At 42.9% G+C, this 22987-nt stretch overlaps 2 protein-coding genes across 2 annotated transcripts; one reads left to right on the top strand and one right to left on the bottom strand.

Moving 5' to 3' along the window:
- Positions 1–5969: 5969 nt before the first annotated feature.
- On the bottom strand, positions 5970–20813 carry LOC124131063 (C-type lectin 1-like). Its single transcript, XM_046494148.2, has 3 exons — positions 20560–20813; positions 7071–7292; positions 5970–6780 (listed from the first exon to the last, which is right to left on the bottom strand). Exons 1-3 carry the CDS (start codon positions 20756–20758, stop codon positions 6566–6568), a joined length of 636 nt encoding a protein of 211 aa, XP_046350104.2. The 5' UTR covers positions 20759–20813; the 3' UTR covers positions 5970–6565.
- Positions 12823–14522, top strand: LOC124128474. Its single transcript, XM_048390153.1, has 2 exons — positions 12823–13294; positions 13824–14522. The coding sequence occupies exons 1-2, from the start codon at positions 13272–13274 to the stop codon at positions 14437–14439; spliced, it is 639 nt and encodes a 212-aa protein (XP_048246110.1). The 5' UTR covers positions 12823–13271; the 3' UTR covers positions 14440–14522.
- Positions 20814–22987: the final 2174 nt, after the last annotated feature.

Below are 22987 nucleotides of genomic sequence, written 5' to 3'. Positions count from 1 at the left end.
CAATTTGTTAACTCTCATCTCTGATTTTTCTTTACAATCCTTTACTTCAGAGTCGACAACTGTTTTACACAGATAAAGCACATTATTATTTACCCTTGACTGTATATTGTAACTGATGGCATTGTGTGACTTGCGGTATTAATATCAGTCGTCTTTTGTTACCGATCCAGATTCACACATTTTGTGAAATAAATATGTTCAAAACACATAAAACGCTGTGTTCAGTTGTGTGTGTCACAGCTGGGAATAGCATGGTAATATACATAACGTGCTGTGTGGAGTTGTCATGTGCCACAGGTGGGAATAGCGTGGTAATACACACAACGTGCTGTGCGGAGTTGTGTGTGTCACAGCTGGGAATAGCATGGTAATATACGCAACGTGCTGTGTGGAGTTGTGATGTGCCACAGCTGGGAATAGCGTGGTAATACACACAACGCGCTGTGCGGAGTTGTGTGTGTCACAGCTGGGAATAGCATGGTAATACACACAACGCGCTGTGCGGAGTTGTGTGTGTCACAGCTTGGAATAGCATGGTAATATACATAACGCGCTGTGTGGAGGTGTGTGTCACAGCTGGGAATAGCATGGTAATATACATAATGCGCTGTGCGGGGTTGTGTGTGTCACAGCTGGGAATAGCATGGTAATATACATAATGCGCTGTGCAGAGTTGTGTGTGTCACAGCTGGGAATAGCATGGTAATATACATAATGCGCTGTGTGAAGTTGTGTGTGTCACAGCTGGGAATAGCGTGGTAATACACACAACACGCTGTGTTGAGTTGCGATGTGTCACAGGTGGGAATAGCATGGTAATATACATAACACGCTGTGCGGAGTTATGTGTGTCACAGCTGGGAATAGCATGGTAATATACATAATGCGCTGTGTGGAGGTGTGTGTGTCACAGCTGGGAATAGCATGGTAATATACATAACGCGCTGTGTGGAGGTGTGTGTCACAGCTGGGAATAGCATGGTAATATACATAATGCGCTGTGCGGGGTTGTGTGTGTCACAGCTGGGAATAGCATGGTAATATACATAATGCGCTGTGCGGAGTTGTGTGTGTCACAGCTGGGAATAGCATGGTAATATACATAATGCGCTGTGTGAAGTTGTGTGTGTCACAGCTGGGAATAGCGTGGTAATACACACAACACGCTGTGTTGAGTTGCGATGTGTCACAGGTGGGAATAGCATGGTTATATACATAACGCGCTGTGCGGAGTTATGTGTGTCACAGCTGGGAATAGCATGGTAATATACATAATGCGCTGTGTGGATGTGTTTGTCACAGCTGGGAATAGCATGGTAATATACATAACGCGCTGTGTGGAGGTGTGTGTGTCACAGCTGGGAATAGCATGGTAATATACCTAATGCGCTGTGTGGAGGTGTGTGTGTGTCACAGCTGGGAATAGCATGGTAATATACATAACGCGCTGTGTGGAGGTGTGTGTGTCACAGCTGGGAATAGCATGGTAATATACATAATGCGCTGTGTGGAGGTGTGTGTGTGTCACAGCTGGGAATAGCATGGTAATATACATAATGCGCTGTGTGGAGGTGTGTTTGTCACAGCTGGGAATAGCATGGTAATATACATAACGCGCTGTGTGGAGGTGTGTGTGTGTCACAGCTGGGAATAGCATGGTAATATACACAACGCGCTGTGTGGAGGTGTGTGTGTCACAGCTGGGAAGAGCCTGGTAATATACATAATGCGCTGTGTGGAGGTGTGTGTGTGTCACAGCTGGGAATAGCATGGTAATATACATAACGCGCTGTGTGGAGGTGTGTGTGTCACAGCTGGGAATAGCATGGTAATATACACAACGCGCTGTGCGGAGTTGTATGTGCCACAGGTGGGAATAGCATGGTAATATACATAATGCGCTGTGTGGAGGTGTGTGTGTGTCACAGCTGGGAAGAGCCTGGTAATATACATAACGCGCTGTGTGGAGGTGTGTGTGTGTCACAGCTGGGAATAGCATGGTAATATACACAACGCGCTGTGTGGAGGTGTGTGTGTCACAGCTGGGAAGAGCCTGGTAATATACATAACGCGCTGTGTGGAGGTGTGTGTGTGTCACAGCTGGGAATAGCATGGTAATATACATAATGCGCTGTGTGAAGTTGTGTGTGTCACAGCTGGGAATAGCATGGTAATATACACAACGCGCTGTGTGGAGGTGTGTGTGTCACAGCTGGGAATAGCATGGTAATATACATAACGCGCTGTGCGGAGTTATGTGTGTCACAGCTGGGAATAGCATGGTAATATACATAATGCGCTGTGTGAAGTTGTGTGTGTCACAGCTGGGAATAGCATGGTAATATACACAACGCGCTGTGTGGAGGTGTGTGTCACAGCTGGGAATAGCATGGTAATATACACAACGCGCTGTGTGGAGTTGTGTGTGTCACAGCTGGGAATAGCATGGTAATATACATAACGCGCTGTGTGGAGGTGTGTGTCACAGCTGGGAATAGCATGGTAATATACATAACGTGCTGTGTGGAGGTGTGTGTCACAGCTGGGAATAGCATGGTAATATACATAACGCGCTGTGCGGAGGTGTGTGTGTGTCACAGCTGGGAATAGCATGGTAATATACATAACGCGCTGTGCGGAGGTGTGTGTGTGTCACAGCTGGGAATAGCATGGTAATATACATAACGTGCTGTGTGGAGGTGTGTGTCACAGCTGGGAATAGCATGGTAATATACATAACGCGCTGTGCGGAGGTGTGTGTGTGTCACAGCTGGGAATAGCATGGTAATATACATAACGCGCTGTGCGGAGGTGTGTGTGTGTCACAGCTGGGAATAGCATGGTAATATACACAACGCGCTGTGAGGTGTGTGTCACAGCTGGGAATAGCATGGTAATATACACAACGCGCTGTGTGGAGTTGTATGTGCCACAGACGGATGTATAAACACCTCATCTTACGCCTGAAATGGTTTTGGTTTGGTTTGGTGTTTAACGCCGCACTCAGCAATATTCGCCTGAAATGAGTGAGTGAGTAAGTAAACGTTGAGTACATTAGAACGTCTTACCAACGCAGTGGGTTCGAATCCCGGTTCGCCCCGATTATGTTTCTAGGTTTGTTAGCACCATACCCGTGCTCGTGGGTTTCATCGAAGTGGTAAACGTCTGAGGCCTGCATCACTTCGGGCTTTCTTCCCACATTAAGCTGACACGCCGTGATATAACTGGAATACTGTTAAAAGCGGCGTTAAACCCAACTCACTCACTCACTCACTTATCAACGCAGAGGGATACTACGTGTACCCATGAACCGTTCATCCAGATTCACTGTCGACACATACGGGTGAGTTAGTGTGTTAAATGCAAGGTCGCATCTGCATCATTTCAGCCATACAGCGACAAGAACAAGTTTATATAATTGAGCAATGAATACAAAGTTATATTTTACGACACGTCCGGACGTGTGTTCAATGTGCTCCACGGTATTTTTGGCTTTGTTTGAGCTTACAGAGTTCGACATGTACTCTTCTTTGGCTGAATTTCGTTAAATACGTGCCGAATTTCAGCGGATATAAAGAAAACGTAGTTAAAAGATTTAAAGCAAATCGCGGAAAGTCTCCCCTCTTCCTGTATTTTGCAAAATTGAGCGGCAGTAACCGACGCGAAAGGCTATATTTTGGCTGAACATTTCAAAACGTTTTCAGTTGAGAAAACGTTTTTACGTTTAAACGTTGTTAAGGTGAACAATTGATTTGCCTTTGGGTGTCACCGGGAGGGCAGAATACACTCACTTTTTCATAGCGATTCATAAAAAGAAGCTTATGATTTACTAGTACAGTAAAGTACGGTTATAACGAACTCAATGGGACTACTAATTTTAGTTCGTTATAAACGTAGTTCGTTATAAGTACATATACAGCATGACTACAGCAAGTAGTCGGGACCAAAAAGTTAGTTCGCTATATCCGTCAGTTCGTTATAAGCGTGTTCGTTATAACCGTAGTTTACTGTAGTCGAAATCTTACAGTGGACTCAGCTTTTAGTAGAGATTTCTGTGGAATACGGATTGTGCATTTTGTTTACAAATCAACCTGAAACAGCTGTAAATCCTCGCAGATCAGTATTATATAAAGGTTATTATACGAGCATGTGTGGGATACTGATTTTACGAAACGAGTGTCAGAATTATTGTATTTCCCGAACGAAAACGAGGGTAATACATGAAATATAAGACGAGTTTCGTAAAATCAGTTTGACACAAGCGAGATAATGATTTCTTTTTACTCATTATTTCTTGACCCTTTTGAGTTCCCCTTCAGACAAATGCACTGATCACGACCACCGTCTGAGGACATGCACATTTGCCTCATGTATGAAATATATTACGACATTCGTGACCAACTCGTGTTATTCCGGGACAAGCCGAATAGCGACTCGTGCCCCTCTCGTGGCCATTTTTGCAATCGGGTTCCGTCTTTGCGCAAACGGGCATACCTAAAACAATTGTCAACTCGTTGTGTAATGGTTCACACATATTTCCCCGTATATTATATATTTTAGATACAATTTAAAGCAGATCTGGACATGCGGACTTATACAGTATGTTTGAACACATTTAACTGTGTCTTGGGTATATTTTTAGATGCAAGACACATGTAAAATCAAATATTATTTCTGAGGGATTCTTTGACAAAGAACGTGAAATCATAGGCGCATTCTGATTGGTTTGTCGTACTTTCGAACATAACATTCATCGATAGAGGGACGAGTCTTCTTGCAGGTTACGGAAAGGGGCGAGTGGTGACGAATGATACTACGAGTGCTTCTTGTCATAATCGTTTCTGAAGCGCCATTAAAATAGCACTTCAAATGTATTCATAACATTGATTATTGATAAACTTTTCGTGAACTGGATGCAAAATGTTTGTTATTATATTTGTCTCAGTATGCACAGCAACCTTGCTGTCACCGGTCTCTCTCGTTCAATTTAAAACAATTTTATTGAGTACTCTAACACAAGTACAATTCGGATTTATGACACAGGGAATATACTACAAAGGGCTGTATAACACAGGGTATACTTCATCAGGATGTAGGACACATATCACACAGTGGTACAATATAGAGACATCACTTTGCTCTTTTACAGTTCTTCTAAGGTGCGTAGGTTTATATATACATGTATAACAATGTTCTTTAACATATCTTCATTTTTACTGGCCACGAGCATATTAAATGTATACTTCTCAAATTTTGCAAAGAGTCAAATGTTGATGATATCAAAAAATCATCCAACAAATAAAGATTCAAATATCCCGGTACACAATGATTGGGTAACCCCTATAGGGCCTCCGTTTCATAATGAACGGACAGACGCATGTCGTCATGGGTACGATGCGCAGGAGGTGCTTGAAAACCTGTTGGATGTTGGCAGAACCACTGCACATAATTATGAATTATCACATCAACATTTGCTACTGGGGATTGCAACAACTGAATGCATTTATGTCCCCTCAGCACGAAGACGTCGTTTGACGACCGAAGAGTGAGTGAGTGAGTGAGTTGGGTTTAACGCCGCTTTTAACATTATTCCAGTTATATCACGGCGTGTCAGCTTAATGTGGGAGGAAAGCCCGAGGTGATGCAGGTCTCAGACGTTTACCACTTCGGTAAAACCCACGAGCACGGTTATGGTGCTGACAAACCTAGAAACATAATCGGGGCGAACCGGGATTCGAACCCACAATCATAGGTTTCTGACGTGCCCAAGGGACATTTGTAGCAGCAGTACAAGCAATATCAGTTTTAGCAGTAGCAGCAGCAGTAGCAGTAGTAGTAGCAGCAGCAGCAGCAGTAGTAGTAGTAACAGCAGTAGCAGTAGTTATAGTACCAGCATTAGTAGTAGTGGTGGTGGTAGTAATAATAGCAGCAGCAGCAGCGGTAGTAGTAGCAGCAGCAGTAGTAGTAGTAGTAGTAGTAGTAGTAGTAGTAGTAGTAGTAGTAGTAGGAATAAGTACACAATCAATATATAGAAAAATTTACCATTATCAGTACTTCACTAAGAAAGTGTTATCCCAAATATACTATTAGTCACAGTAATAGAAGTAGTAGCGGCGGCGGCGGCGGCGGCGGCGGCGGCGGCGGTGGTGGTGGTAGTAGTAGTAGTCGCAGCATAGCGACTCCTGTTGACCCCGTCAGAAGATATAGCATCGAGACTCCTGCTATCCCCGTCAGAAGATATATCATAGAGACTCCTGTTGTCCCCGTCAGAAGATATAGCATAGAGACTCCTGTTATCTCCGTCAGAAGATATAGCATAGAGACTCCTGTTGTCCCCGTCAGAAGATATAGCATAGAGACTCCTAGTATCCCCATCAGAAGATATAGCATAGAGACTCCTGTTGTCCCCGTCAGAAGATATAGCATCGAGACTCCTGTTGTCCCCATCCGAAGATACAACATAGAGACTCCTGTTGTCCCCGCCAGAAGATATAGCACAGAGAGACTCCTGTTGTCCCCGCCAGAAGATCAGGACAATCTGTACAGCAGCATTAGAACCTGGTGTTTACACAACTGGTAACTCGCAGATGAAGGGGTCACTCCTTGAACAGACATCTGATTTAAAGAACGTTGTAGAGGATATAGCAATAGCGCCACACAGTTCACCAGGCGTCTCAGGGTGGCCAGACTTCCAGGTCACACCCGATACGTTCCGTCCATCTACCCAGGCGAGCACGTCATTCGGGTTGGATCGGTCGAATCCTATCCATATGTTGTACCCTACAATGGCGAGAGAAATTCATTATTTTCCAATTCAAACATATTGATGTTCTTTCACAATAATGACTTTAAAAGAAGTTAAACTATTTTAGGTGAGGTGACCCGGTGTTTAACGTCGACGTGCATGGCGACGTGCATGGCGTGCGTGCGTGCGTGCGTGCGTGCGTGCGTGCATGCGTGCGTGCGTGTGCGTGCGTCTGGTCTAGACTCATTATTTTCAGACCGCCGTCATGTAGCTGGAATATTGCTTGGTGCGGCGTTAAACAAGTAAACAAACAAACTTTCATCACCTGTCATAGTGTCAGTCACGAGCTGTACTTCCTCCGGAGTATCAAGAATTGCCAGGTCACCACCATCCGCCTGGCATACCCCTCTTGCCCCCTCCCAAGTCAGAGTCTCCGACTTAAATAGCAGGTATGTAGGCACGGGGGTCGTGGTCGTCGTGGACGGCGTCGTGGTCGGTGTCGTTGACGTTGTTGATGGGATGGGACAGCCAACCTTGACTGAGGAGACTGAAATCAAATAAAACAAATACCAGTAAAGGCATTGTTTATGCCAGCTGGAAGCGTCCTTTCTGAGTACTGAGTACTATCGCTTTGTATCTATGCTTAAGAGTAAGTTGGGTTTAACGCCGCTTTGAACAGTATTCCAGTTATATCACGGCGTGTCAGCTTGATGTGGGAGGAAAGCCCTAAGTGGTGCAGGTGTCAACCGCTAACCTCATTTGCGGAACCCACGAATACGGTTATGGTGCTGACAAACCTCGAAAAAACATCGGGGCAAACCGGGATTCGAACCCATGATATGTTTCAGCACCTTCGACGACTGAGACACCCGTGTAGCTGTGTTGATTTGTTTCTGTGGAGATTCGGTAGACGCTCATTGCATTGTATTTGGGCAATGTAAGCAGTCTGTAGGAAGTTACTATATTTAGATGCTGGTGTGGTGTGCAGACTTCCGGTACGGTATACCGCGGACGGTGATAGTGTGTTATAGAAATATATGTTCTGTAATGTTCTAGTGCTGCTAGGCTGGTGAGGCCATGGTATAGAACTTTTCAATCGCTTGTTAGATCTTATATATAGTGAGACAAGGGCGTGTTTAGGTATCTCTCACATATTTCACCGCTTCTGTACCAGCTTTCATGTGAGGACCGGTTATCATCCCTGATTCCCGACCTAGCCCTTCTCGGAAGCTTAATCACAGTCAGATGAGTGAATATATAGAGGTTATCACGCGAGTGTGTTTCGGGATGGTAAATATCCTGCATTAGGAATACACATTTTATTTAGCGATCCTTGGCGAGCTAAATACATAGTGTTTATTCCTAATACAGAATATTTACCATCCCCAAACACACAAGCGTGATAACCTCTTTATCATATAATGTCATTCTTTAATTCTGTGCTTTAAAATCGCTTTCCCTCTCTCACAAACATTACCGAAACATTGCAAGTTTTCCTGGACTGCGCGCATTAATATTTATTACGTCACAGGGTAAGTGATGTGTCAGTCGGACACTGACAGTAACCAATATAGTTACAACTGAAATCTGTTTCTTATACAGTGGCGAAGCAACATATACGCAAAACAACAGTTGTTTTTAATTGCCTTTCGCGGCAATCCATCGGACTGAACCCTAGAGTAACTGCGCTTTGTCAAAGGGAAGCTACTCTAACCCTACTCTATGAGACGTCACAGCCACGGTCAGATGTTGTTGATAGTCGGTCTGTCCTGTCATAACGTTAAGAAGTGTAGTCAGATGTACCCACAGCGACAAAACGAAACAAGGTAACAATTCAAACATATTTCGGCCAAATCAAACTATTTTAATTTGTGGAGAAGGTTTCAAGCCGCAGAGGTCTACAAGCACAGATATGGCTTCTGATCCCGCTTGGCTAGGCCTCGTGCCCTCGCAAAATTGTTTCGAAATTTCCATCTCCAAAGTTGCCAAAACTTATAAAATGCCTTAGCTACGTCTCAGTTAGACACTGATTTTCAGTATATTAGACTGTTCTTTTGTTAATGATAGCAATTATCCCTGTAGATTATCCTGATTCCCGATGGTTAATTCTGTCTCGATCGCCGACTGACGAGGGCGACGCCATGTTTGTTTATAAACAGTGAAAGTAGTCCTACTTGACCTTTGATATTTGCATCTCTATCCGCATATGACCCCAACGGATATCGTTTTTATCCGTTGGCTTTATCCTGCCGAGAACCCTACCCATTATATGATAAATATTATTATCACTAACTTTTGCCATCACCACGTATTTTATCTGATACTGACCGCTGCCATCATGTGTATATTGCCATTGAATATTGTACTTCCACTCTATTGTGTACTGCCATTGTAATTGTTGTGCAGTAATTTGTATTGATTTGTAAACTTATTTCATTTTTGGTAATACATTTGTTGATTGTATTCCACTTGTTGGTTGGTTGTTGGTTTAACACTTAGTTCTCTTACGTACATATTTCTGGGTTAACTTATTGTTTCAATTTTAAAATCGACACGTAACAAAGAGGGTTCCAACATTTTATTAATGACGTACAGAAACTTCAAGTCTTGCAGTCATCAATCATTCATAATCACAATGTGCAGTTTTATTATTCATAAAAAAAAATCATAAATGAATTGATACAGGTAAATATGCTTTTGGTGCATAATTTTTAGAATCATTTAAAACATTTTTATTTTATTTTGAGGACGTTGACACAAACGTCACCCTAAGTCTATATATAGAGGTATTTCTTGGAGGACATGTATTCCTAGCTCGGTCGATGTTCTATATATCAGCTCCAAGTATAAATACATGAGTTGGATGGAAACCGCGGCGGCTGACAGCTTACATAAAGTGTTGGATGAAGCGAAAGGAATACCGATCCATACTTCCGGAATTCGACTTCCGTTTGCCCGGACTGAGTACGTGATAAAGTCATTGATTCTCCATTAACCCAAGACTAGAAACCAGCTGCTAACAATTGCCTCGGTTGTATTTGTAGACATTTTCAAACAAGATCTGCCTGATATTACACCTTTTCATCTTTTCATCATATTCCAATCGCTTCGCTGTAACCACACTATATTAATAACCACAATAGTCTCACAGAATTTTTAAAAAATAATCATAAGTTTAATGGTGAAAGGCTTCGCGTACATATTTTCTTAATTCATGCAGATCAGTGGGTACAAGTGTGTCACATAGACAATATTACATAGTTTGCCAAAAGAGAGGAAGCTCATATGAGTAACATGGGCATGTTCGTAGTGGCTACCTTCTCGAGTAATAAATACATTCATTTAGAAAATAAATTTAATAAATCTACAAATGATATATTGAGATAATGGTTATGTACTATCAAAGAATTATTTCAAATAGTATATTCTTTAGGTATATATTCATGAAATGGCAAAAAACCTTGATCCTTCCACAAGTCCCTGGTGGAGTGAATACCATTAAGATGTCATGTTTTATGATGAAATTACTATTTTTTAATTGACGATTGAACCAGTCTAAGGCGCCGCGAATCGCTGTGCAGAGTTGCGTCCCTTGGGCACGCCAGAAACCTATGATTGTGGGTTCGAATCCTGGTTCGCACCGATTATGTTTCTAGGTTTGTCAGCACCATACCCGTGCTCGTGCGTTTCACCGAAGTGATAAACGTCTGAGACCTGCATCACTTCGGGCTTTCCTCCCACATTAAGCTGACACGCCGCTATATAACTGGAATACTGTTAAAAGCGGCGTTAAACCCAACTCACTCACTCACTCACTCACTATTTACTTACTGACTTTATGCATTTATGGGATCATAAATGTACAGTGCGCACATCAGTTTTTACGATTACATCTCAATAAACGCATCACATATTGAAGTTAATTCTTGAACACCAGATTTGTTCCTATGACTCTAGTTAATCTGTCATGTCAATATGAAACATTCGAGTATTTATTTAACACATTTTGAGAAGTATACAATACGCGAGTGGCCTATCGGACAGCTGGATTTTTTAGGATAATGATAACTTTATACAACCATATTTCAAATCATTATATCATCATCGCGTCATCATTGTGTCATCTGCGCCCATCAGCTCCATCCAAGGAGAACCTCAGCTTCATTGTGTTATCAAACTGGCATCGCCTTGTTATCAACAGTACTCTACCTTCGTGTTTCTTTGAACATCTGATGACGACCCCAACCCCGACCCCAACCCCGACCCCGACCCCAACCCCGACCCCAACCCCAACCCCGACCCCAACCCCGACCCCGACCCCAACCCCAACCCCGACCCCAACCCCGACCCCGACCCCGACCCCGACCCCAACCCCGACCCCAACCCCAACCCCGACCCCAACCCCAACCCCGACCCCAACCCCGACCCCAACCCCAACCCCGACCCTCGTCTCCCCTGCCTCTCACCCCGAGGTCATCATGAACTAACACAAAATGAGTGAGTGAGTGAATTTGGTTTATTCTGCTTTTAGCAATATTTCAGCATTATCAGGGCGAGGACACCAACAATGGACTTCACACATTCATACATGTGACGAATCGAACGAACGAGTTCACTTTTCTTTCTACTAGAGTTTCCCTCGTTGTATATCTGGATTGATCACAAGATCGATGCTGGAATCAAGGTCCCTGACTTCTAATGTCAACTGTCAGCTTTCTAACGATTGTGTCTGCCTCGGTGATTTCAGTGATGTTATCTACGCAGACATTATTCTGTGTACTGTTCTGGACTATCTTATGAAGCTGGTTTTCTCTGGAGCATAACTTCACGATAAGCAGTTTTCTTCTTCATCTCTATTTAAGAACGTGGTACTCTAAAAAGGATATCGAACTGATTTCATAACCTCTGCTTCCGACTATTCAGTGACAATACGTCTTTTTTTTTTTTTTTATAAAACTCTACTACAATGTGAAGAAGGGTGGTACGCTTATGAAATCAATATGTTCGATGGTCGCTGAGAGCGGCTTTATATACAGTAAACTACGGTTATAACGAACAAGCTTATAACGAACTAACGGATATAACGAATTAACTTTTTAGTCCCGACTATATGCTGTAGTTATGCTGTATATATGCTTATAACGAATTACGGTTATAACGAACTAAAATAAGTAGTCCCTTTGAGTTCGTTATAACCGTAGTTTACTGTATATGAACTGCCGGGCAAAAGAAAGGATACATCCTTTGTGATGGTGGCTAAAATGAAACAAACAAGAGGTGGTTATTCGATGGTGATGTATACTCAACAACAAAATTTCCTGTGACACCAATATTTAAGTGTATTTTCAAACAAGTAAAGTTCGGTTTTCAATATTGTAGTACATGTATGGAATCAAGTCACAAAAACGCAACTGCTACAGAAAGTATGCATTCCATGCAAATGTTGACTTTTATGCAAGCCCCATGCATTTCACTACCCAAGAATGGGTATAAAAACATGTGCGTTAACGGGATTCCATATGCATTGTTTAGCATCGTGCTGACAACAGTAGAGAGAAAGTAATACCTTCCGGACAAAAGCATTCCTGTGGAGCGTGGAGCACCAACAAAAGCATTCCTGTGGAGCATAGAATTTCCAACAAATTCCTGTGGAGCATGGAATTTCCAACAAAAGCATTCCTGTGGAGCATTGAATTTCCAACAAAAGCATTCCTGTTACCTTCCGGACAAAAGCAGCCCTGTGGAGCGTGGAATTTCCATCAAAAACATTCCTGTGGAGCAAAGAATTTCCATCAAAAACATTCCTGTGGAGCAAAGAATTTCCATCAAAAACATTCCTGTGGAGCAAAGAATTTCCAACAAAAGCATTCCTGTGGAGCGTTGAATTTCCATCAAAAGCATTCCTGTGGAGCAGCATTTCTATAAATCTACTCGTGTGTGGGTTTTAACCGCTGAACCTGTTAACCCTTTCACCGAAATCAATTCGTTTATAAACATTTTTCTCTACTTCATTCACGTTTCACTAAGTGTTAAAGACGCATAGAGTAAAGAAACAAACAAAAGCATTATTGTGGAGCATACCACAGAGGTCAGTCAATACCTTTCACACAATAGAAGCAAATTTTGCTAAAGGAGACCAGCAGTAAGGCTGGCTCTGTATATATTCGCTCTGTTCAAACATGTAACTATGTCACCGCTCACTAGTATCAATACACTAGAGGTAGCTCTCTCTCTTACCCACTCTTTATACGCAAGAGTAAATCTATTCGTGTGTGGGTTTTAGCCGCTGAACCTGTTAACCCTATAACATAACATTCCAGGATCAACGTGTCATCCACTTATTAAATGTATGGTACGATGAATACTCAGTAACCAATGAAACGCTAAGGAAGACAAAGTACACCAATGAAATTCAATTTTATAGAAGTTAAGCAGTGTTTAACTGTTGAAGCTTTCATTCGTGCTTAAACAGCGATCTTGTCAACAAGACGAAATCTTCACGCCAGTATACATCTCGAATCTGATCATGGGAACCCGAACAACTGACAAGTATGTATTTTTTTACACCAGAACTTCAGTGTTTAGTCAACATTTTTCTACTGAGATTGTTATTGAAGGAATAGCATTTAACTGTGCTGAGCAGTATTACATGTATAAAAAAGCTTGTATGTTCAGTGATTGGGAAACTGCGCATAAGATTTTAAAGTGTGTTTCTGCTGCTGAACAAAAACGTTTAGGTAGAAGTGTGAGATGTTTTAATCAACGCCAATGGGATGTTGTGAGTTCCAATGTGGTGTATGCAGCATCTTCAGCTAAATTCTCACAGTCTGTTTTTCTGAAGAAACAACTGTTAGACACTTTTCCCAAGATCTTGGTAGAAGCGAGTCCATATGATCGTGTGTGGGGTGTGGGTCTATCACTGCATGACCCTAATATTCTTAATCCATCTAAATGGAAAGGCAGTAATAGACTTGGTCAGATCTTAATGAAGGTTATAAATGAAATAATGAACACAGAGTCAAGTGAAAACTGATGGTTTTAAATGTGTTACAGTGATGTAACTTGCTATTTTGAACAGCGGCAAGAAAACTACATTCTACTCATGGAAGCAGGTCATGCGGATGCCACACACTCTAAATGAACCAGTCATAACACGATCACCTGAGTGGTTTCAAGATAAGGAAGAATGCGTGAAAGATGCAAAGAGAAAATTTAAAGATGAATACAAGGCAACAAAGAGAGTCATTATCAAGAAGATGAAAACCTTACCACTCAATGCTGATGAAGTAGATATGGCTACAAAACTGAAACAAGCAGAGGATCTTCTCACGATGAGTTACTCTTTAGAAGTGAGTAAAATGATCAGTCAGCTCGCATGTGAAATGTGTATTCCTTGTCTGTTTAATGAAGAAGGTGATCCAATATTTTTGGGAGATCATTCTTGTCGCATGTCGGAGCAGGAGCAGGTTGATAAATACTTCAACGCGGCACTTGAGGATATGGACAATGAACTGGTAATAGGAAAATGGATGAAACTTGTGATTGATGATCCACATCTGTGCACAATGCCTGCTTTCAATTTAGTACCTTACCAGTGTAAGGACTATCGTGACAATACATTCAAATCACCTGAATGGGTGAATGGTTTGAAGCAATGTGTTGTAAAAATGTTGAAGTTGCAAAAACGCTTGTAGACTGTTTCCATGTCATATTATTTTATCAGTACCAAATGAAATGTGTGTGTGTGTGTGTGTGTGTTTGTGTGTGTGTGTGTGTGTGTGTGTGTGTGTGTACTTTAGCAATATTCATACTATGAATAAAACATAAATTATGCTTACATCTTTGTTTGTCTTCTTTTGATAGTTATCAAATGGTTGTTCTTTAATAGGTGTCTGTTGTCAGTGCTTCTCTCATTTCATCATGAAGCCACAACAGAGAAAGGTGCTAACAAAGAAACAGGAGAAGATATTAGAAAGTTACTATTTTAACCCGCTTGAACCGGGAGCTTTTTATGGACCTGAGAAACTTCATAGCGTTCTGAAATTAGATCGTCAACCAGATCTCAGACTGAGCACTGTGAGACGTTTTCTGAACAAACAGGACGCCTACAGTTTACACAAGCCACCCAAACAGAGATTCAAAAGGCTGAGAGTTCGAGTGAATTCTATAAATGAAATGTTTGATGTAGATTTGACTGACATGACTCGTTACAGCAAGGAGAATAATGGCGTGCGTTATTTACTGGTAGCTATTGACATACTGAGTAGGTTTGCTTTCGCCCTACCTTTAACAAATAAGAGACCAGAGACAGTATTGAAAGCTTTTAAAGAAATTATTCAGGAACGAAATCCAATGAAAGTACGTGTGGATGGTGGTTCAGAGTTTAAAGGAGTATTTAAAGATTTTTTAGAAAAACACAATATCACTCTGACTGTTGCACATAATGAAAATATCAAAAGTAATTATGTGGAACGATTCAACAGAACACTGAAATCACTTATTACTCGCTACTTGACCCATAATAACACCAAGTATTATTTAGATGCACTACCCAAGTTGATGGACAATTATAACAACACATTACATTCTTCTTTGCCCAACCTTTCACCGGTTCAAGTCAAGAAGAAGAATGAACTGAAAGTATGGGAACATTTGTATGTGAAGCCGTTGTTACTTAAAAAACAAAGCTCCAAACACAACCGGTCAAAGGCATTTGTATTTAAAGTAGGGGATCTTGTTCGCATTCCATACCTCCGGAGACCTTTCAGTAAGGAACTTGATCTGAAGTGGACTCAAGAGCTGTTTAAGGTGGTTAGACGATACAAGAGACAAGAGATAGCACAGTATAAGATCAAAGACTTTCATGATAAACTGATAGAAGGTACGTTTTATGGCAATGAGTTACAAAAGGTGGAGAAAAAGGAAAATGTTTTGTGGCAGGTAGAGAAGATTTTAAAGAGAAAACGTGTGAAAGGGAAGACCTACCTGTTAGTGAGGTGGTTGGGCTGGCCGAGTTCCTTCGATTCTTATGTGGAGGAAAGTGAACTGAAAGATATCTGATGGAAAGGTACATATTTCTCAAAAGCTCAGACTCCAAACAATCTTATTTTAATGAGAATACGCCTTATCATTTTCGTGTTAAACTAAATCAAAGGTTGAATTTTGATGGATTCTGGGTTGTGTCTTTAACGGAGATTAATTTTGGTAAACTTGACATCACCCACATGAATGATCCATATGTGGACGTGTTATGCAATCTGTGTGATAGTTCTTTGGCAGGTGAACAGCAGTTGCCTTTATTGAGACGGCTTGATCTCAGACAAGGTCCTTACTATAGCTTTGCATGTGAATACAATATTCCGATTAAAGTCAAAGAATCTCCACACATAGAGGTGCGTATAAAGGCCAGTAACGGCATGTCACACTCATTTCTAAAGGAAGTGACATATGTGACACTGCACTTGAGACGGTATCCCTTCGTTGATTAACCATGGAGTCCACACCTTTGTATGTCCCTGATTATGTCAAATGGACCCACTATTTCAAGAAACACATGAAAGGAACATCTGCCTTAGTGAATGGTAAACCACAGGTGAAAGTGATCCCGACACGACTTCAAGTGAAGACTGAAGAACCCAAGATCAAACTGGAAGTAACATCAGAGACGCAGAATATTGTTGAGAGAGCCAATGCCAAAGAAAAGCGACGGAAATCTTTAAAACGAGCTGCAGGTGACCAAATCACCACTTCAAAGAAGATCCGTCAGACAGATAACATTCCATCAAAGACCGCTAAGGTTCTCCAGTGTACCCCTATTCGAGAAAACGACGTTTTCGGTTAATCATGTCACTGTTGAATGATAAAGACTTTGAGGAACTGATACCACCCTCTCTCAATCTGTTTATTTTACCTCCATACCAGACCAGCATCCATCAACATTATTTTGATGAGGTGCGTCCACTCAGTCAAATCAATGATTCTTCACCATTGGAATTTCAAGTAACGAATGCTGGAAGTGATTACATTGACCTGAACCGTACCCGCATACATGTGAAGCTCAAGGTGAAACATGCAGATGGCACTGATCTTGAGGACAAGGAACATATTGTCCCTGTCAACTTGTTTCTGCAGGCTCTCTTTTCCCAGGTGTCAGTGTATCTGCAGAATCAGTTGGTATCTTCTACAAACAACCATTATGCTTACAAGAGCATGATGAAAACTCTACAACCACTCAGAAAAACAAAAAAAATTACGCAATTATTCAACATTACGAAATGCCACGCCTGTCCGAAAATGAGCGTCTGCGAGCCATTGCTATGCTTGAAGCAGGATCGAGTCAACGTGATGTTGCAAAACAATTTAACGTCCACAGAAACACCATTTGGTGTTAATGGGAACGTTGGCAACAGACGAATGCAGTCAGAGACCATCCTCGGAGTGGCAGGCTACGCGTAACCAATAATCGACAAGACAACTGGATTCGAGCAACACACCTACAAAATCGATTCTAGCCAGCAACAGCGACTGCAAGAAGCATCCCTGGCCTTCGACGAATATCTTCTTAAACCGTACGTCGCCGCCTCAGATGTGCAGGGATTGTCGCCAGTAGAACCGCCAGTCGTCCCATTTTGACAGGAAACCACCGTCAAGCACGTCTACAGTGGTGCAGACAGCGTCTACGCTGGACGGCCATGCAGTTGGGACAAGTTCTATTCACTGGCGAGTCTCGTTTCCACCTTAGCCACAGCGATTGACGGATTCTAGTGTACCGACGTCGAGGTGAACGTTACGTCAATCATTGTGTCGTGGAAGAAGATCGGTTCGGGGGCGGCAGCGTTATGGTATGGGGCTGGATTACAGCAAGACTGAGGACCCGTTTGATAGTGGTAGAGGGGAATCTCAATGGACAGCGCCATCGCGACGAGATCATCGGCCCTGTTGTTCTACCATTTTTGCGTCGTCATGGCCCAGGCATTACCTTTCAACATGACTACGCCCGGCCTCATATTGCTCGACTTGTTCAGGATTCCCTTCAACAAAACAACGTGAATGTCACCCCCTGGCCGGCTCGCTGCCCTGTTCTCTAACCAATCGAGCACATGTGGGATGAGATGGATCGGCGCCTTCGACGTCAACCACGTGTTCCACAGACACTCCAGGGACTTCGAAACATGCTCCAGCAGATATGGACAGATATCCCACGGGACTTTGTGCGACGCCTGGTCCATTCCATGAGACGAAGATGTATTGCTTGCATCGCAACCAGGGGTGGACACACACGCTACTGATTTGTAAATTGACATTTTGGCATGTTCATGTTTTTTTTATGAAATCACGCATTTTCTGAAATCAGTATGGCAAATTAAACCATTTGAACACGTACACGTCTTTTATCTGTTGCAAACCGAAATTGTTTCAGATTTGGTAAAAAACATAGCTTTGCATGAAATCTTATTCAATGTCACAGGAACTTTTGTTGATCAGTTTATTTGATACGGGTATGGTATTACATGCATCATATCAATGAGAATCTCACAAATGGTGACGTGCACATGGCGTCTCAGGGAACACGAGGGTCGCGACTTCAGGGTACAGATTAATGAGCAGGTATTGTCATGGTCATGGAGTTGGTACACAGATGCCAGGCATTCTCAAAAGCGAATTTGACCAACACGAGCACCAATACACACCCAGACTCGCCGTTTTATCGATGTCGTCAGCCGCCTGATGACGTCTTTTGGAGCCCGTTGCCACTCGTCCCTCAGTGCTGCTTCCCGCTGTTGACGGTTCTGTGGTGGATGAGGACGCTTCCTGATCTGACCCTCCAGATGATCCCAAATGTGATCAATGTGGTTTAAGTCTTGTGAACGAGCTGCCCATGGAAGAACTGCGACGTTGTGCGCGGGCAAAAAATCCTGGACGACCCTTGCAGTGTGTGGCCTAGCGTTGCAGTAATTGTTGCCGTTAGGTAAGACAAGAGTGAGTGAGGTTTTACGCCGCTTTTAGCAGTATTCCTGCAATATCACGCCGGGGCTTCACACATTGTACCCATGTCGGGAATCGAAACCGGGTCTTCCGCGTGACGAGCGAACGTTAGGCTACCCGACCACCCCCGTTGGCGAAGGAATTCTAATGGGTTGAAGAACGTCATCCCTGTAGGTCCGGGAGCCGTTGTACAAAGCGATCTTATCCTGAAGGTGATCGCAACTCCCAATCCTTAACATAGACTTACGACAGTCGTAGCGCTAAGGTTGTTTTGTACAACGACAACCTGGGCGTTGAGGCTGCCACGGATGATGCCACGTTCCGTCCTTTAATTGCCACCAATTCCTCCAAAAACCATCACCTCACCGCCATTATCTGGATGCACTCCCTGCTTGCCGCCAGGTGGCAGTCGTTCCTCTGTGGCGATAAGGTGAGGTGAAATGGGGTTTAACGTCGCGTCCAAGATTTATTGCACTTATATAGCGACGTGCAAATCACTCACTGCCAGTCGGGGATCCACCATATCTGCACTGTCCTTGCAGGGCGCCGTCGTCGTCGTTGATGTTCACGGTTCAAAGCCATTCCTCGAAGGGTACATGTAGGTAGGCTGATACCGGCGAGATGGAGACGTCGTAGCACAGAGCGTCGACTGACGCGACGTCCAAACGCTGTTGCTGGCGTTTCCGTGGCTGTGATGAACCTGTTGCGCAAATGCCATGTGCGCAAGTACCGGTCGTCATGTGGAGTCGGCACACGTGACACGCGTCGGCTGCCTGGTTCTCTCTGTCAAGTGTACTTTCAGATGCAGTCTGTCTATAACGTTCTGTCAATCATTGCACTGTACAGCTGAAGGTTCTCACAATTCCTAATCTCTCTCTCTCTCTCTCTCTCTCTCTCTCTCTCTCTCTCTCTCTCTCTCTCTCTCTCTCTCTCTCTCTCTCTCTCTCGGTCAAAGGAGCCGCAGTTTAAAGTAGAAAAGGTTTGTTTGGTTGGTTTATTTCTTGTTTAACACCGCACTCAGCAATATTCCAGCTTTATGACGGCGGTCTGTAAATAATCGAGTATGGACCTGGACCAGACAATCCAGTGATTAATATCATGAGCGTCGATCCCCGCAATTGGGATCGATAACATGCATCAACCAAGTCAGCGAGCCTGACCACCCGATCCCGTTAGTCGCCTCTTACGACAAGCCTAGTTGCCTTTTACAGCAAGCATGGGTTGCTGGAGACCTATTCAACCCCGGAACTTCACGGGTCACGTAGAAAAGGGGCTTATACGTTCCATGTGTTCGGGCAGATGGACGGACAGACAAACGGACGGAGTGACCAGTGACAGATTCTCACATTGACGATGTTGAAGTTGGATGCCCACATGGACGTTTGTTGTGGACATGTTTATTTTAATGTTTTTAAGAACATTTTATCAGAAGCAAAGCAAAACTCACATCCTCATATAATCCACATATTCTTTCCATTGAATAAATGCAAGTTGATTTCTTAATATATATTTTAAGTAGTTAATAGTTGTTATATTACGTTAACCAATAATATTAAAAAACACAAATGAAATTTAAAAAGATACCTGAAATGTGTTAAAATGTTTCAATTTTATTTTTTTTAAATCATTTTGAGATCCAGTGTACCAATATAGTGCCTTGTAGAAATAATTCCGTAAGATCCACATAACACAAATTACCATGGTCTTATTTTTTATTAAAAATACAAAAATATTACTTTTTAGGACAAAGCATGTGCAACTTCAAATATGTTTAATCGTATTTCGGTAAGTAAAAAAACGATTGAAATATGAAAAAGAAAGTGTTTTACCTCTCTCGAAGATATCTGTTGTATTGCTCGAAACTTGATTCGTCATGTCAACAGTCTGCTTGTCGTATAAATAACACTCCGCATCACCGCCATCACCTAAAGACACCGTGGTCACACAGTTACTGATATAAAAACAGTTTTCAATACACTTTAAAGAAGTTGTATTTGCAGTGAAGTGAATATGTGGATCAGTAAACATCGTATTTGCCAAGTCCACGCGCCTTCTGTATTCGGCACGCGTCGCTTCACCACAAACATGCTGTCCCAGAAGAATAAAAAGTAAACTCCATATGAAATTGACCATGATGTTGTTCTTAGGTAAACTTTGATCAGTCTGTCACCACTTGCACGGGCGGCGCACGGAAGTCTCGTGCTGCGCGAGGTAAGACTGCGGGCAGGTAAAACCAGTTCGTATATCAAAATATTGAGCTGGAAGTGAGATCGATGAGACACAGAGAGACTAACTGATTTTTGGATTGATAATTATATCGATGCATATATTGTCTAATCCGGTTTAAATATAGAAATATTGAGCTCATAGATTGGTTTCTGTGCTAAAAATTAATGGAGGAGTACACGTTGCAATATATGTATGTGTCATTATTGGAGCAGGGTGCTGTTGTACGAAGCCATCTTAGCGCTAAGGTGGTCGTAGTTGCGATACCTTAACAAAGACTTACCACAGTCGTAGCGCTAAGGTTGTTTTGTGCAACGGCACCCTAGCCTCTAACAAGGGTCTGGTCACATGTTAGAGCGGGTATAAGGGGTGGAGGTCGGCTGGTGGTGGGTGGGTTGAGATTAAGGGGCGGTCAACAAAAAATGACACGTCGAAAGAAAGTGTGTGTGGGTGGTGTCTCCAAAATCATCTATGACACCTATCTGGGGGCCCAAAAGAAATGACACTTCTTTTTTTAAATAACAGGGTCAAGTCACTTATTATTGCGAGGGTCATGAATAAAAGTTACATGTTTGCATGTATTGAGGCGAGGGTGGGGTGGAGGGGAGAGGGGGTATAAACTTTGGGGATCAACAAAAAATAATACAGTCCTCAGGCCATTGGATGTGTGAGTGAGTGGGTGAGTGAGTGAGTGGGTGAGTGAGTGGATGGATGTGTGGGTGTCTGAGTTTGTGGATGGCTGTAATAGATTTGAGTGGGTGAGTGAGTGAGTGAGTAAATGTGTGGATGGTTGTGTGAGTGAGTGAGTGAGTGAGAGAGTAGATAGATTTTTCGGGTTGGTTTGTTGTTTAACGCCGCACTCAGCAATATGACGGCGGTCTGTAAATAATCGAGTCTGGACCAGACAATCAAGTGACTGACATCATGAGCATCTATCCACGCAATTGCGATACGATGGCATGCATCAACCAAGTCAGCGAGCCAGACCACCCTAGCACCTTAGTCGGTGGATAGATGTGAGTGAGAGAGGATGTGTGAGTGAATGGGTTGATGTCTGTGTGAGTGAGTGAGATAGTGGAGAGATGTGAGTGAGAGGAGGATGTGTGAGTGAATGGGTTGATGTCTGTGTGAGTGAGTGAGATAGTGGAGAGATGTGAGTGAGAGAGGATGTGTGAGTGAATGGGTTGATGTCTGTGTGAGTGAGTGAGATAGTGGAGAGATGTGAGTGAGAGAGGATGTGTGAGTGAATGGGTTGATGTCTGTGTGAGTGAGTGAGATAGTGGAGAGATGTGAGTGAGAGAGGATGTGTGAGTGAATGGGTTGATGTCTGTGTGAGTGAGTGAGATAGTGGAGAGATGTGAGTGAGAGAGGATGTGTGAGTGAATGGGTTGATGTCTGTGTGAGTGAGTGAGATAGTGGAGAGATGTGAGTGAGAGGAGGATGTGTGAGTGAATGGGTTGATGTCTGTGTGAGTGAGTGAGATAGTGGAGAGATGTGAGTGAGAGAGGATGTGTGAGTGAATGGGTTGATGTCTGTGTGAGTGAGTGAGATAGTGGAGAGATGTGAGTGAGAGGAGGATGTGTGAGTGAATGGGTTGATGTCTGTGTGAGTGAGTGAGATAGTGGAGAGATGTGAGTGAGAGAGGATGTGTGAGTGAATGGGTTGATGTCTGTGTGAGTGAGTGAGATAGTGGATAGATGTGAGTGAGAGAGGATGTGTGAGTGAATGGGTTGATGTCTGTGTGAGTGAGTGAGATAGTGGATAGATGTGAGTGAGAGAGGATGTGTGAGTGAATGGGTTGATGTCTGTGTGAGTGAGTGAGATAGTGGAGAGATGTGAGTGAGAGGAGGATGTGTGAGTGAATGGGTTGATGTCTGTGTGAGTGAGTGAGATAGTGGATAGATGTGAGTGAGAGAGGATGTGTGAGTGAATGGGTTGATGTCTGTGTGAGTGAGTGAGATAGTGGATAGATGTGAGTGAGAGAGGATGTGTGAGTGAATGGGTTGATGTCTGTGTGAGTGAGTGAGATAG

This window comes from Haliotis rufescens, unplaced genomic scaffold (genome assembly GCF_023055435.1).
Source record: "Haliotis rufescens isolate VD_foot unplaced genomic scaffold, xgHalRufe1.0.p SCAF_10, whole genome shotgun sequence".
Classification (NCBI taxonomy): domain Eukaryota; kingdom Metazoa; phylum Mollusca; class Gastropoda; order Lepetellida; family Haliotidae; genus Haliotis; species Haliotis rufescens.
Note: the sequence above shows the minus strand (reverse complement) of the source record. Positions and strands in the feature narration are given on the sequence as shown.